The sequence below is a fragment of the Triticum dicoccoides genome, chromosome 5B, assembly GCF_002162155.2.
Source record: "Triticum dicoccoides isolate Atlit2015 ecotype Zavitan chromosome 5B, WEW_v2.0, whole genome shotgun sequence".
NCBI classification, from domain to species: Eukaryota; Viridiplantae; Streptophyta; class Magnoliopsida; order Poales; family Poaceae; genus Triticum; species Triticum dicoccoides.
The window spans coordinates 459,451,919-459,466,780 of NC_041389.1; the positions used below are offsets into that span (position 1 = coordinate 459,451,919).

General features: G+C 46.6%; 2 protein-coding genes across 2 annotated transcripts; one reads left to right on the plus strand and one right to left on the minus strand.

Moving 5' to 3' along the window:
* Positions 1–2,205: 2,205 nt before the first annotated feature.
* Positions 2,206–3,348, plus strand: LOC119310800 (skin secretory protein xP2-like). Its single transcript, XM_037586418.1, has 2 exons — positions 2,206–2,341; positions 2,553–3,348. The coding sequence occupies exons 1-2, from the start codon at positions 2,327–2,329 to the stop codon at positions 3,003–3,005; spliced, it is 468 nt and encodes a 155-aa protein (XP_037442315.1). The 5' UTR covers positions 2,206–2,326; the 3' UTR covers positions 3,006–3,348.
* Positions 3,349–7,900: 4,552 nt separating this feature from the next.
* Positions 7,901–14,092, minus strand: LOC119310801 (E3 ubiquitin-protein ligase UPL5-like). Its single transcript, XM_037586419.1, has 3 exons — positions 12,229–14,092; positions 9,257–9,840; positions 7,901–8,389 (listed from the first exon to the last, which is right to left on the minus strand). The coding sequence occupies exons 1-3, from the start codon at positions 13,955–13,957 to the stop codon at positions 8,126–8,128; spliced, it is 2,577 nt and encodes an 858-aa protein (XP_037442316.1). The 5' UTR covers positions 13,958–14,092; the 3' UTR covers positions 7,901–8,125.
* Positions 14,093–14,862: the final 770 nt, after the last annotated feature.

Consider the following 14,862-nt stretch of genomic DNA (forward strand, 5'->3'; position numbering starts at 1 on the left):
TGCTGGGTCGAACTGGCGTGGGAGATGGCGACCACACATGGCACGGCCGCCGAAAGTGAGCAGCTACCTGGCCGGCTGGCCGGTGCGGCGCCACGGGAGATCACGGCGGGGGATATGCCGGCGGGGCCCGGGCTGACAGCCGGCCATGTCGCCTACTGTTTCTTCTGGGTGATATGGCACCAATCAGCCCTGCGGACCATCCTACTGGGCACTGGCCGGCGCATGTTGGATGCCCGGTGCAGACTCTCTCTCCGGTCATCACTTTCCATGTCATCTCATGATCTGAACGAAATGGCCGGCTCAAAGCAACGATAACGACGGCGGCGAGAATTTCTCGAAAAGATAGCTGCCCAACTCCATCATCCTCCTCGGGCCAAAACCACCTGGAAACAAATAATTTAGAGGAGGAAAGAAGATTACATGGGAAACCATGGTTGTTTAGTCGTTTATAAGACCTCTGTTACCTTGTGCATGTCTGCCTCTCGGCCTTCCGGCGGCGGCAAGGTAAAAGATCAGGTGGCGAGGCGCCACCACTGCGATTAATTAGTGGCGTGCTACTGCGTGTCAGTGTAATCTCGCTGTCCTGCTGATGAGATCACCGTTGCTTTTTTCACATTTTCCTTGTTCTGGAGGATGAAGTTGATCCATGGACAACTACCCCTGCGGCACGGTAGTAATCGGCTTGCATATATCTACGCTAGCTTTTGGGCAAAGGTGGAGGCGAGAGCAAGTAGACGAGCCCCAAAGGTGATAGAATGATAGGGGACGTCCATTAGCTGTCATGATTGTTGTCGATGAACTCTGAAGCATGACACATGGAAGCTACTACTACTACAGTAGCACTAGAACAGGGACATGATTCCAGTGGGGATCTGGAGTTGCTCTCACAAGAAACTTTGGTCCATTTGAAGCCATCTTATTATAAACTGAAAAAGATAACTTGGGATGCTTAGGATATTATACAAATATGAACGAAGTAAACATATACTCTCTCCGTCTCAATTTTGTACTAACTTTGTACGCATCTAATTTGGACCCTAATTAGACACAGAATTACATTACATCATATCTAAGAAAACAAAAACGAGAACACATATATACTGCTGAAAAAGAAAGTCTATATATCTTTTTGGGAGTGCCTAGAACTCATCTAGATGAGATATAATTTGGTCTCATTCACTTTGAAAACAAGAACAGATACAACCCACATCAGCATACGCATATCTTATAGCATCACATCCAATAGTTATAAAAGGTGAATGAGACCAAATTATATCTCATCTAGATGAGTTCTAGCAAAACTGTATCTTTTTTTTGGGCTTGGAGAAGGTCTATATAGTAGCGTAGGCCTGGTGGCCACGTACACTGAGATGGAGAGCTAACCTAAATTCCAAAACCAAATCGCAACTACTCAGGCGCGCACATTCATTGGTTCCAAGTGCATTGTCTTGACGCCAACCCCCGACAGCCGCCCCTGTTCAGCTATCATAATCTCGTACACAACAAACACTAATCAAACCCGTTTTGATCCAAATCACATATCGAATCTCTCTCCCTCAGAATTACTTACAGCAGCTGAATCGGCGAGAGCATAGTAATTTAATCGGCTAGGCATCGACGATTCGATGGAAAGGACGGCGCAGAACGTGCAAGAACGATGAGATGCGCTGTGCCTGTGTACTGTACACCTCAAGTCTGGCCAGACCTACAGCGCAAAAGGCCCACTTGCCACCAGGGATTATCGATCGTACACTGAAATTTATGGGAAATGGAAACAAAATTCAGGAATATCGCTGCTTTTCTCGAATATATGTGTGCATGTGTGACACGATGATCCGTCTCGATCGCGCAACATGTCGAGCGAAATGAACTAGACGCCGGCCGTGCATCGAGGTACTGTTGCATGGTGTACACCCTGGTCTTTGGACTCTTTCCATAGTGTCATGACTCACGGGCCGCCTTTACTTCGATGGCATGACACGCACGTACAACCGCACGGCGTCAGGACGTGTTTATTTGCACACACAGCTCCCGAGATTCCCGATGATCATGACATGGACTCGACTTGTTTACTTTCTCGATCGATCGATCGATCGTTTCATTTTCATTTTTATCATTTTTTGGCGTTTGATTTTCGTTTGTGTTCTCCCCGTTTTGGCCTCGGGTGGCCATATAAATAGCCCCTCCACCCCGACCCATTGCTCCACACAGACACATACGCCTCACACTCTCTATCAGTCACGTCAGGCTCGGTGGATCACGGTAGCACTAGCTTCAGCTAGCCAGCCTCTGCCACTCCGGGCATTTTCTTGCATCCACGACGGCAATGGCCACCGCTGATGTACGTATAGCTTGTCTCGATCGTCTATTCTCTTTCACGTGCTCTGATCGATGATCGCTTCGATGGGTTCTTCATCCTTTGATCTGCTTATTATATGTGTGATCTGACGAACGAACGGGTGATCATGATCGAGCTCGACCTCGAGCTAGATCGGTTTGTGTACGTCTTGACATGTGCGTGGTGCTAATGGACGTAACTGTGCGTCGTGCAGGTCCAGAACCCGACGGCCGCGCTGACGGAGGAGGCGCCCACGGTGGAGACGCCCGTCGCCGCCGAGGAGGTCGCGAAGACGGAGGAGGCCCCCGCGCCGGCCGAGGCCGAGGTCAAGGCGCCTGCTGCCCCCGTCGAGGTCGAGGAGACCAAGGAGGTGGCACCTGCCGCCGCTGAGACGGAGGAGGCCAAGGAGCCCGAGCCAGCAGCTGCGGCCGAGCCGGAGGCCGAGGCCCCCAAAGAGACAGAGGCGCCAGCCGTGGTCGAGACAGAGACCAAGGAGGCCGTGGCTGAGGCAGAGCCAGCGGCGCCCGAGGAGGTGAAGGAGGAGGCCGCGCCTCCTGCCGAGCCAGAAGCACCGGCCGTCGCCGAGGAGGCACCGGCTGCACCGGAGGAGGCGCCCGCGGCCGCGGCAGAGGAGCCGGCCGCCGCGGTGGCCAGCGTCAGCGTGTGAGGCGCCGGCGCGCGCGGAGGAGGAGCTGGCCGGGTCAGCTTCCACGGCGGCGGCCGTGTGCTCCTACGTGGCACGGCGTGATGCTGAGTCAGCCAGTGGAGTGGAGTGGAATGATACTTTTTACTAGGTGTGGAGTGGGAGTGCTATGCGCGGGGTCGCGTGACGTGGGCTAAATAAAAGTGTTGTCGGGTCGGGTCGACGCCCAGTGTCGGTCAGCAGCGAGCGACGCAGTGCCACTCTCGCCGGCCTGCGTCTGCGTCTGCTTAGCTGGAGCCTTGTTACGGTGTGTGTCACAGTGTCAGTTCCACCTATGATCGATCGGTATCCTAACCGGTTTGCGTTATCCCTGGCTCCTGCTTCAGTATGTCTCTGGATGATCTCCAGCTAATTTACCACTCTACCGATGCATCTAGACGAATAACGTAGGCGTATATATAGATCCGGCGATCGCCGGCGCCCGTGGCTTCTTCCTCGGGTTATTCAGATTCAGAGCCGCGCAATTCCGGTCGCTAAGCAAGCAGTGCTGCATTTTCGAAGCGTCAACATACGAAGATCGATGATGCGCTGCATCTGCCATGCGAGATCCGGCCAAGGTCCGGGATAGGAAGATGGGATTCTGATTTCTGAATCGGAAAAGGACGGCTAAGTGGTGGCCGTTTCACTTTCACCGAGGACAGCACGGCATGATCGTCGGCAGCCGCATCTCCTGATGTCTTTCGTCGTCCACCAAAGGACCTCTCTCTGAAATGTATATGTACCCCCATTGGTTCTTGATGGTCACCGCGGCCGTCGGCAGCGAGCCACTAGCCAGGCCGGGGCACTGCTTCAGTCAGAGACCCAGACTAGGGGGAGGAAAAGCAGGGCAGTCAAGGAGATGTTCACAGTAGAGCGCAGCGGAAATTCGTTCAACAACTTAGGGGCTGTTTGGCATCCATCAGCTCCCGAATTTAAGAATCTTGGGAGTACCTGTTCACTCGCTCCGCATTTTTCAACTAGAACTCCGCCAACTCCGGGAGCGGGCAGCGTGGAGCAGAGGAACTCCGAACAGTCCCTTAGTCTCAAGTTCCTCGCTCTTGGTGGAATACGCAAAGCAGTATGTAGGAGGATATCTACTGGTGTAGAATATGTATTCGTACTTGTGATTCGAGAACGCACATAGGTTCCGGAACCCCTGATCCCGTTTCTCCTGTTAGGGTTTTTCTTTTTCGAAAATACTTTTGATCTATTTATCTTCAATCATGACAGTACAACAAACATCAGAAATAATAAAAATTACATTCAAATCCGTAGACTAACTAATGATGACTACAAGCACTGAAGCGAGCCGAAGACACGCCGCCGTCATTGCTCCTCCCTCCGTCATTGCTCCTCCCTCGCCGAAGTTAGGCAGGACTTATTGTAGTAGACAATCGGAAAGTCGTCGTGCTAAGTCCACATAGGACCAGCACACCAGAACAGTAACCGCCGCTGATGAAGAATAACGTAGATCGAAAGAATCCAACTCAGAGAGACACGAACATAGACGAACAACAAAAAGATATGAGCAAATCAACCGAGGATAGATTCGCCGGAGACACGTCTTCACACACCCACCAACGATGCTAGACGCACTACCGGAACGGGAGCTAGGCGGGAGACCATTATTCGATTAGTTTTGCTAAGTCTCAGTCGACCGAGACTTCATTACGTCTCAGTCAATGCTATCTTCCTTTGATTTTGCATGGAGATTTCTACAAAAAAATTATTTTCACTTTTTCTTTTTTTTCTTACATACTATATCACTTGACTAAGACTTGGTTAAGACTTAGTTGACTGAGACCTAGCCACACCCTTATTCCATCTTCTGGGAGCCGCCGCCGTTTTACCTTTCTGAGCAGGACACAAACTCTAACAAAACTCAAATGAACGACTAACAACAGAACCCTCCAGCCGGCCCTTGCCAAGATTCACCGCGCCCCCCTGGCCCTAGGGCCACTAGAGACAAGGCGGACCTGTGGCGGCGCTGGCGAGAGGCCTTTTTTGGAGGGGAGGAGGAGGAGGCCCAATTGTCCGGACTGAAGCATTTAGACGTTTTTTTTTGCCGTCCAACGCGATGCGGCATGCATCATTGGACAAGTCCACGCGTTTGAATTCCCGCAAACTGGCACCAAGTCCGATGAAGGTTTGCCAACGTTCGGAAGTCCTCGTACGCGTCTGACTACACGGCCCCATTCAAAACCTCTTCCAACCGTATCTCCAAAAAGAGGCGTTGTGCTTAAGGGGATTACTTTTTTTCGATGATACTTTAGTGATCATTGATAACGCAAGCTTAGATAACATAGCTCCCTTTCCCTTGATGCGGTGTTGTATGAGCTCGATACGAGGGTTGAATGAAATTCCCTTTGTCAAAAATAAAAGGCGTGGATGCGTTTGGTAGCCTAGTCAGGCCGTTGGATGTAATTTTTGTCCACTTGGTTGATCGAGTTACACCAAAATTTTGGTTAACACGAAACGTAAAGCACTCGTGAACTCGGCTATGAAGAAATGCTTGAATCGGCCGTTTTTAGCAAGGCATGCCCGAGCAATGCAATCAAGTGCACTTGAGTAGGTCTGGCGATGCGAGCTGAGTGTAACCCATGGGTTTGCAGGTGTTATGTTCTACTCATCTCCTTTAATCTCTAACATAATCTCTTCTAATCTACTTCTTCCGTTCGGAATTACTTGTCACAAAAATGAATGTATCTACAACTAAAATATATCTAGATACATTCATTTCTTCGACGAGTAATTCCGAATGGAGGGAGTACATAATAGTGTTTTGATTCCAAATGACCTCTACCCGAAAAGGAGGCACATGGGCATTGTGGTTCCGTTCAGATGACCGGTTCTTAATTTTGACTGTAAATCTTCAATTTTGTGTTTATGTTTAGAGGGTTTTTTAGATGGATTTTGTCAAATTCTTCGCACACATTCAACTGTTTGAAATTTCCTTTCATCACTAGCTTCATCTCGTTGTTTCACACGACTTTCATATTGTACGTTTTTTGTTTTGACGGTCGTAGACGAGTATATTTACATCTCCTACTAGACTGCACCAACGTGTTAATGTGTACATGTTATTATGAACCAAAGAATTTTGGCAAAATCTTCGCACATAGTCGTCTATTTGAAGTTTCCTTTCACCACTAGCTTCATCTCATTATTTTACACGACTTCCATGTTGTCGTTTTTTTATGATAGTCGTAGACGAGTAGAACTACATCTTCTACTAGACTGCACTAATGTGTTCATGTTATGAACCGATGAATTTTGTTATTCTTCGCACACGGTTGAGCGTTTGAAAATTTCTTTTTCCACTAGCTTCATCTTGCTATTTCACACGACTTCCGTGTTGTACGTTTTTTGGTTCAGCGGTCGTAGACAAGTAAAACTATGTCTTCCCTATTCCCTTTTTTAAAAACGTTCGATCTGTTCATTATCAATCATGGCAGTACAACGAACACCAGAAATAACAAAAAATTACATCCAAATCCATGGACTAACTAGCGAAGAATAAAGCATTGAAGTGAGCCGACGTTATCGCCCCTCCCTCACCAGAGCTAGGCAAAACTTTTTGTAGTAGACAGTCAGGAAGTCGTCGTGCTAAAGCCCCATAGTATCAGAGCACCAAAATAACAATCATCATCAATGAAGAGAAACATAGATCAAGGCAGATCGACGATGCAGACGACAGGAGGCAGGAACCCTAGTCGATCGTTCAGTTAAGACGAGACAAGGGTTACGGGCCTGATGGGCGACATTCACCTGGAAAATGATTTGCACTCAGTCGATTTCGTGACCGTTAAATGAGCATTTGAGGGTTTTCCCACCTTCTTTTACCTCGAGCCGACCCTTCTACTGTTCCTTCAGCACTCCGTTTTCATGAGAGGTGAGTTCATCAGGTGGGTACGAGGTGAGACTAATCAACCAAACAGTCGTGTGTGCGTTTCTTCTCAGCCAGGCTAAGGAGGATGCTGGTACCAAACTATATGCAAAACATTATTTTTGGCAATGTATTTACTCAGCCAAGCTCAACTCAGTCATCAGATGCAAATACGCCAAAAATGATGAATTGCCAAACACATATGGATACTGCCATCGCCGGCGTCCGTAGCTTTGTTGGTGCGTGCATCCATCGGAGGATATATGTTCAGATCGTTTTGCAAAATTCCAGTAACTCGACTGAACTGTGCTGCATTTTGCACGGGCATACGTATTTGTCATGCCAAAAATTCGAGCAAGGTAGGTCAGGGGAGCTGCAGCGGCTACACACGAACATGTGATTCTGAATCAGCCGAGGAGGGCCAGTACGTACTAGTTTCTCGACCGACGACAAAACCAAATCTCCTGACGTCTTCCATGTTTATTCACCGTCCAAAGAATCTCTGCGACGCCATGGCCATTTCTCGGTGCTGGAAGATGCGTCTAAGCCAACTTCAGGCGGTAATACTCTACCGCCAATGTTTCAAACCCCGAGCAGCCATGGGATTACTGGAGGCACTCCACTTGTCAACCAGCAAGTTTCGACCAGTTTCACAAAAGTGGGGGTCAACAAAAATAACCAGACTCCACCAACGGCTTCCAAACCGCACATCTGCAACCGGTTACCATAGCCTGTATGTCACACCTTCATCCATCCATCCACTGGCAGCCAGAACTAACTTGAGAGATGTTGCAGTTAGTACCATCTGCTGTTGGGATGATTGGTAGTACTAGCTATATATACAGGGTCACAATGTGCGCGCATTTCACTCCTTTAGGCCCTGTTTGGATTTTCCAATGAACGCCGGGATCACACGAAGTTTGCACCTCGATCCAAACAGGGCCTCAGGGAAGAAACAGAACATTAACAGCAGCAAAAAGGAATCGACAGCAAGTTAACAGGATGGGTGAAGAAAATGAACCTTGCACTCTTCTGATTCCACCTACATTAAGGTTAAACGACCGGGACGCTAACTTTCCATACATACAAATCAAACCACGGCAGCCTAATTTTTAAGCTCTACTAGCAATAGATTTAAATGAGATAGATAAGGGTTGTCGCTAACTCGATATATACAAAATGTACCACTTTGGGTTCCCACTTCCCACAGCCAAGCATTCTACCACGTACCAAAGCTGCAGCTCACATGCTCCTGTGTGATCTTCTGCAGCTGGCTCTGCATCACCTTGAGGGACGGGTATGCGGGGAGGCAGAGGCGGTAGAAGCATGTATGCGACGACGGGAGATGGTCGGCTGACTCCGTTGTCTTGTATATGTACAGCTTTGAGCTCAGCCCACCAAAGCCTTCTGAGGGCAAATATTTCACTGAGGTCCAGAAGAAGAGGAGCTGCCTCTGTTGCTCAACTGGCATGCTCTCCACGGCCTACCGTGTGAATAAACAAGTACACAAAACTGATTAGACATGCATAAATTGATTATGCTACAAAAGAAAGATACACAGATTTCAACTGAAACTTTTCACACATACACACGAGATATAACAGCGGACACAGATAGGGACAATGTGCTGGTGCTTTGCCATTAAATTTGCACAATTCATTATATTTGAAACAATGGTTGATATCAGCACCACACCAACTCTGGTCGAGTGTTGGGAAAAGCTGTTTGGTTGTACTCATCTCATTACACAAAGGACGAACATGGTTTTCTTTTTAGAACTCCGATAAGCTAGAAAAATGATGCAATCATAGTTGGGATTTTAACATATGCAGGATCACATGTTAACAGTCTTGTTAGTGAAGACAACATGCGATTTCCCAGTTCTTTGCACCAACCAGCAAGAATACTGGCCAGGCTTTGTTTGGTTACTTGCCTCGTTCAGAACTCACACTAGGACCAAAAGAAGAACTAAAAACCTTTTTCTGCAATGATAGAAGCAGTTCAATCATTTTTGTTGGGAAAATAATATACAGGATGGCACATACAAAATACTGGGTATCAAGTGAATAGATCTTAATGGATACATGGATGTTAGGATTGTGATCTAAATATCTCTTGCACATTGCACCACACGTATATACCTCACCTATTTATCTATGGTTGATATCAATGTTTCCTCCTAAATCTACATGGGAGTCAAAGTGAGAGATGGTATGAATCACAAAAAAAAAGTGAGAGATGGTATGTTGCCCATGAAAAATTGAGAACATGGGATGAGCAGGTGATTAAAGCATATCATGGCATGGAATAAAATAAATGAAAATCCATGGCTAAGTAATACACAGCATACCTTCCAGAACCAGTTAACATGGCGATCTTTTTCTTTGTAGCCATTATATTGAGTATGTGATCTCCAATCTTTCAGATTTATAGTGTTGTTGCTTCCCCCTAGCATTCGGTCAAAGTCTTCTAGATCCAAACACCCGAAAAATACCTCCCGGAGTTTCGGATTAGCTAATATGTCGCCAAATCCTCTTGCGAAATTAGCTAGCTGATCAGAAATAGAGTCAACAAAGATATTCTTAATAAGAAGATCTATGTAGTGCTCTCTGTTACTGATGTTCACAGAGATATCCTGCCCTCCTTTGCAAAGCTCAATAGTCTTTCGAGACCCTAAGGTATGAACATCTCGGGAAAATGTTAAAGTTAAATCATCAATCTCGGCAGCACCCATCTCTAGAATCCTTTTACAGCTTGCATACGTGAAAGGGTCTGCAGCAGAAATGTCTTCCAATGTAATACTTCTCCCAGCAAGATACAAAAATAAGGTGCGGTCCAAAACTATCCCTACTTGCACTTTATGCATCAATGCTAATCCAATTACTCGTCCCGAAAAAACGAAGTATTTCAGGTGCAGTGGATCAACAACAGATGCTGCAAAGCACAGATAAGTACCAAAAGTTAGAAGATATTCAATCAGCACCGACTTGGTTTGCGGACATAACGTGTCTCATCAATATTGAATGCATAAGAACCACAATTAAGTAGAAGAAAGCCGAAAGATTGCTCATTTGCTCGAATAACTAGAATTAAGTACAGTTTGATGTGAAGTTTATTTCAGAAAGGAAAATTGCCCCAACAAGCCCGACAAAACTATTTCAGCTTGTCCATCAAGCCTCCTCGAACTTCCAATTTGTTGATTTGAGCCATGAACTATCCAGTATTTGCAATTAAGCCCGACAAAACTGATTGGTAATTAGAGCATCCACTGTTTGTTTTTGCTCTAATCATGCCACTGCTAAAGAACATCTAGTTAGAACCTTACAACTAATATGTCTTCTATATGGGTGTTGTTTGAGCAAATGAGTATTCATACTGAAATTTCAGAAGGTTTGTTGGGGCTTGTGAGTGTTCTTAACTAAGTTTAAGTTTGAATACAAAGAGACCTCATATCGGTAGAAACAAATCTCAAAAACATGTTAAAAGTTTGAGCAATAGTTAGCAGTCCATATTAACAACACTTTGTACTTGTGCTGCCAATTGTTAATCTTGTAAGCAAAAGGGTCAAGACAGCTAAAACTAGAAGGGGTAGTTGATGGGTCAAAAGAACAAAACTGCACTTAAAGGCTTGATCGCACAAAAAACTGAAGTGATGAGGCCTGAGGGGCTCAAATCGGCAGCATTAACTCCTTGATCACCTATATGGAAATAGGTTGAAGGCTTACAGTCCTATTTTGCCTTTCTGAAAATAAATGTGCCACTACATGTCTACAGGGTAGACAGCTTGGTTGCTATTAGGCTAACCAGATGATCATTTTATATTTGCTTGAATCCAATAAGAAATTACCACTGTATTTAGGCAAAAGGGGAATTAACTCACTACAAACGGTTTAGCATTCCCCTATATAAGAAGTTTGTATATCTTATGCAGAAAGTAGTTTTTAGTGACTTGGGACAGATCTGTACTTATCAATATGGTTAGTGTTATTTCACACACTTTCAAATGAATATCAAGATGTATCAGAATATTCCTAACAGGACCACTGGGAGCCACTGTGCAAGGTTCAAGCTGGACAGCAGAATGGATAATCTGCCTCTTAATAGGAATTTTAACTGCAAGCTATTGATCAAAGGAAATAGGGTATGAGAAAAAAAAGGATTATATATTTTATCTCACGTTTTAAACATGCGTAGATCAAAATACAATTTTAGACCAAGTATCTCTTCATAGCATATTAAAAAAGGCTACTTGTGAGATATGAACAAGCCATTGTTTTGATTGTAAATAGAAACAACGAGTAGCCACAACAAATTTACAAAAAAATTGCCTACACCCTCACCCCTATATTGACATCCTCACACCCAACATGCGTGACAAAAAACCGTATTTGGAGTAACTTGTACCAGCACATACATATGGTAACCAGAGTGTGTAACAGGCACAAACACGCAAAAGTTAGTGAGACATCTCCTTAGGCTTATAATATACTCAACCAAGCAGACAAGTAAAGGCAAGACTACAATATCCCAGCTTTTGTTTTGTATGCTACTCCCTCCATTCCTAAATATTTGTCTTTCTAGAGATTTTAGCAAGTGACTACATACGGAGCACAATGAGTGAATCTACGCTTTAAAATATGTCTATATACATCCGTATGTGGTAGTCCATTTGAAATCTCTAAAAAGACAAATATTTAGGAACACAGGGAGTATATCGGTAGCATAGTGCATGCCAACTAGTACTAGAAGTACATATTGTAACTAATAAAACAACCATCCTTTATTTGTGTGAAAATGAAAATGTAGCCCCATAAGCAGCCATATGATTTGCAGACCTTCTACAGTTAAATTCATTTCAAAATACTAAGTGGATGTTTCAACAGACTGATCAAAAGAAACACATTTTGCAATCATTAGTTCTTTTAGATTGAGAAGAATATGTCCCTTCCAGGACATCCGACAATAGAGCAAACTACTTTTTTTCTTTTATTAGCTTATACTACTGGGTGTTGAACCTACATTCATCGAAACCAGTTGCAGAGCCTGTATGTAGTGGCATTCATACGTATGAGACTTTCAAGGAAAAACATGCACTGTGCGATAGAAAATTCAGATGAACAAATCCTATTCATCTCACTAAGCTAAGATATGCAGTTATTTATTATATCACACATGTAAAAAGACCTGGGTCAACAAGCGAGCTACACTCATCAGCTTATCCAATTCAGATTTCCAAGTCGTTCAGTCAAAGTGCCGTACCAAATTACCATTAGAAGTATAGAACTGGATATAAAGTAGTAAGTTAATACCAAGAGAACTTACTTCCATTCAAGTAGAATCTCCGTTGATCATTAGGACAAGGCAAGAAGAGTACTTGCTGTGGGCTGAACAGAGCTTGAGACACCATGCAGAACCACTCCCTCAGAACACCAGGGCCAGTAGCCTCCTCATTCTTAAACTCCATAAACAGACCACTGTGAAGCTCACTGGGTTTTGCCTGTGTTATGTACTCGAAGGACTCATCCAGTAAACGTGACCGGTCGATCAACATCTCATGCAGCTCCCCATAGTCATCCTTCCCCTCAGAAAACAACATTAAGACCAAGTTCCTTCTTGCTTCGAAGCAGAGCAGATCCTTATGCTTCATGAGCCAGTGGAGATGCTCGTTCCTCTTGGAACAGCGCACGAGCGCATTGAGAGGTGCTTTGTGTGCCAGCAACACGAACCGCAGGTTGTGTGCCACATCCTCAAATATCCCTGAGATGAAATCCAGTTCTGTCAATATGGCAAGGATATGTAATCGGGTGACCCAGATAGGTTGATTTTCTATGCCCCCCCTAGTGTCAGATGACAAAGATGAAAGATCCATTTCCAACCTCTTGAGACACTCATCCACCCTTTTCAGCAGGTTCATGGACATTTCGTGCAACTCCCATACCCATGTGTCAGTACGCTTACACTCCCTGCTGTACATATTCTTTGGCATTGAGCCGTCAGGCATCCAAAGGAGTACCTGCTGGCGTAGGACTTTAAAGAAGTTTGAGAGCTCCTCAAGGTCTGTCCTTGGCACCAGCATGGTCTCTGATCCAAGTCCATTGAGGACCAATTCAACAATCTCTCTGGCAAACGGGAGGACCTGCTCGATCACCTTGGTGGGCGATTTGGAGGCACCGAGCACCGAGAGTGGCAAGCAGAGCACCGATGCAAGTGTGTAACGGCATGACTTGTAGAGGGAATCCTTGTTGCCCGCGGTGAGAGCGAGCAGGCGGCAGAACTCGAGCAGCACCGGCGCCGTGACGAGCATGACATTATGCGGCAGGGTGACAGGGTCGGTGCTGAGGAAGCACCTGATGGCGCGCTCGGCGTAGGAGCGGGAGAAGGAGAAATCGGAGAGGTAGAGGCGAACCAGCGCGATGGCGGCGCCGGACTGGAGGAAGATGTCGAGGTAGTCCTGGGCGTGGCGGTCGGTGTTGGTGGTGTCCCCCTTGGCCCTGCGATCGTTCCGGTTGTGCTCGCTGGCGGGGTCGCAGCAGGAGATGTACTCCTTGACGAGGTCGTCGAGGGTGTGGGCGGAGTCGGTGCCGGCGTCCCCGGAGGCGGCGGTGGCGGCGATGTGCGAGGCGAGCTGCCAGGCCTTGGGGTGCGGGGTGGAGCGGAGGCGGGCGGCGAGCTGGAGGGTGGAGTCGGGCGCGAGGCCGAGCGACGCGACGGTGGCCTCCGGCTGGAGCTGGCGGCCGGCGTAGAGGAGGCGCAGGTCGCGGCCGTAGCCGCAGTCGGCGAGGTGGGCGAGCACGGCGGCGACGGTGTCGTCCGCCGCCGCGTGTATCGCGATGGTCTTGGAGTCGGTGGCGCGCACGAAGAAGTGGAGGCGGCGGGGCGGGGGCGCGTAGAAGGCGGCGGAGGAGGAGGAGGAGGAGGCGCCCGCCGCCCCGGCGGAGGAGGAGGAGGAGGAAGCGCCGCCGGCGTGGGTGGTCATGACGGGCGCCTTGGAGGAGGACTGGAGGGCATGATCGGGGGCTTCGCGGCGGCGCTTGGCGTGGCGGCGGTACATGCTTAGATCAGGACCATCGGAGGGCGGGGGGAATCGGGGAGGGTTTTGGAGCGGAAATTGGGGACGGAGGAGGACGGACGACGCGGAGAGGAGGGGAGGGGAATGGTGGGGGAGTGTATGTGTGTATGAGTAAACAACCCTCTCCTGTTCTGTTCTGCTCTGCTTTGTTCGGGTCAGACCTCCTCTGCCCCCGTTCTGCTTTGATGATCGCGTTCGGCGTTTTCCCTTGGCCTTTTCCTTCCCCTTTTACTCTTTCGCCCATTCATCACAGTTTATTTAGGCTGAAATCCCCTCTTTTCTCTCTTTAATGACTTGCACTCCTGCGTAGCAAACCTAGCCATCATTTGCCGCTAAAATGTTACTCCCTCCATTCACAAATATAGTGAATATAAATACTCCCTCCGTCCCAAAATTCTTGTCTTAGATTTGTATAGATACGGATGTATCTAACACTAAAACGTAACTAGATACATCCGTATTTGAACAAATCTAAGACAAGAATATTGGGACGGAGGGAGTATAAGAAGTTCTAACTTTTTAAGCAGATGTATATGGACATGTTTTAGTATGTTGGTTCACTTATTTCAGTCTTTTCTTTAATTTTCACTCATTTCGGTCTGTATGTCTATATTAAATCAATCAAATCTTACCAAAATCATAGGCCATGCATTAATTCAGCCGAATCAAAACTTATTGTAACCTCAACTAAATTAAAATGTTTCTTGCCTTCCCCTACCCAAATCAAATCTAATCTAACCCAAAACCTCAACCAAATCAAAACTTCATTTGGCTTACCTTGCTCATACTCAATTCAAATCTTACTAAAATCTAGAATATGGTGGGTGTAATGTATATGGCACACACGACTGAGGTCAAACCACTGAATATGTATGTCATTGTTGTAA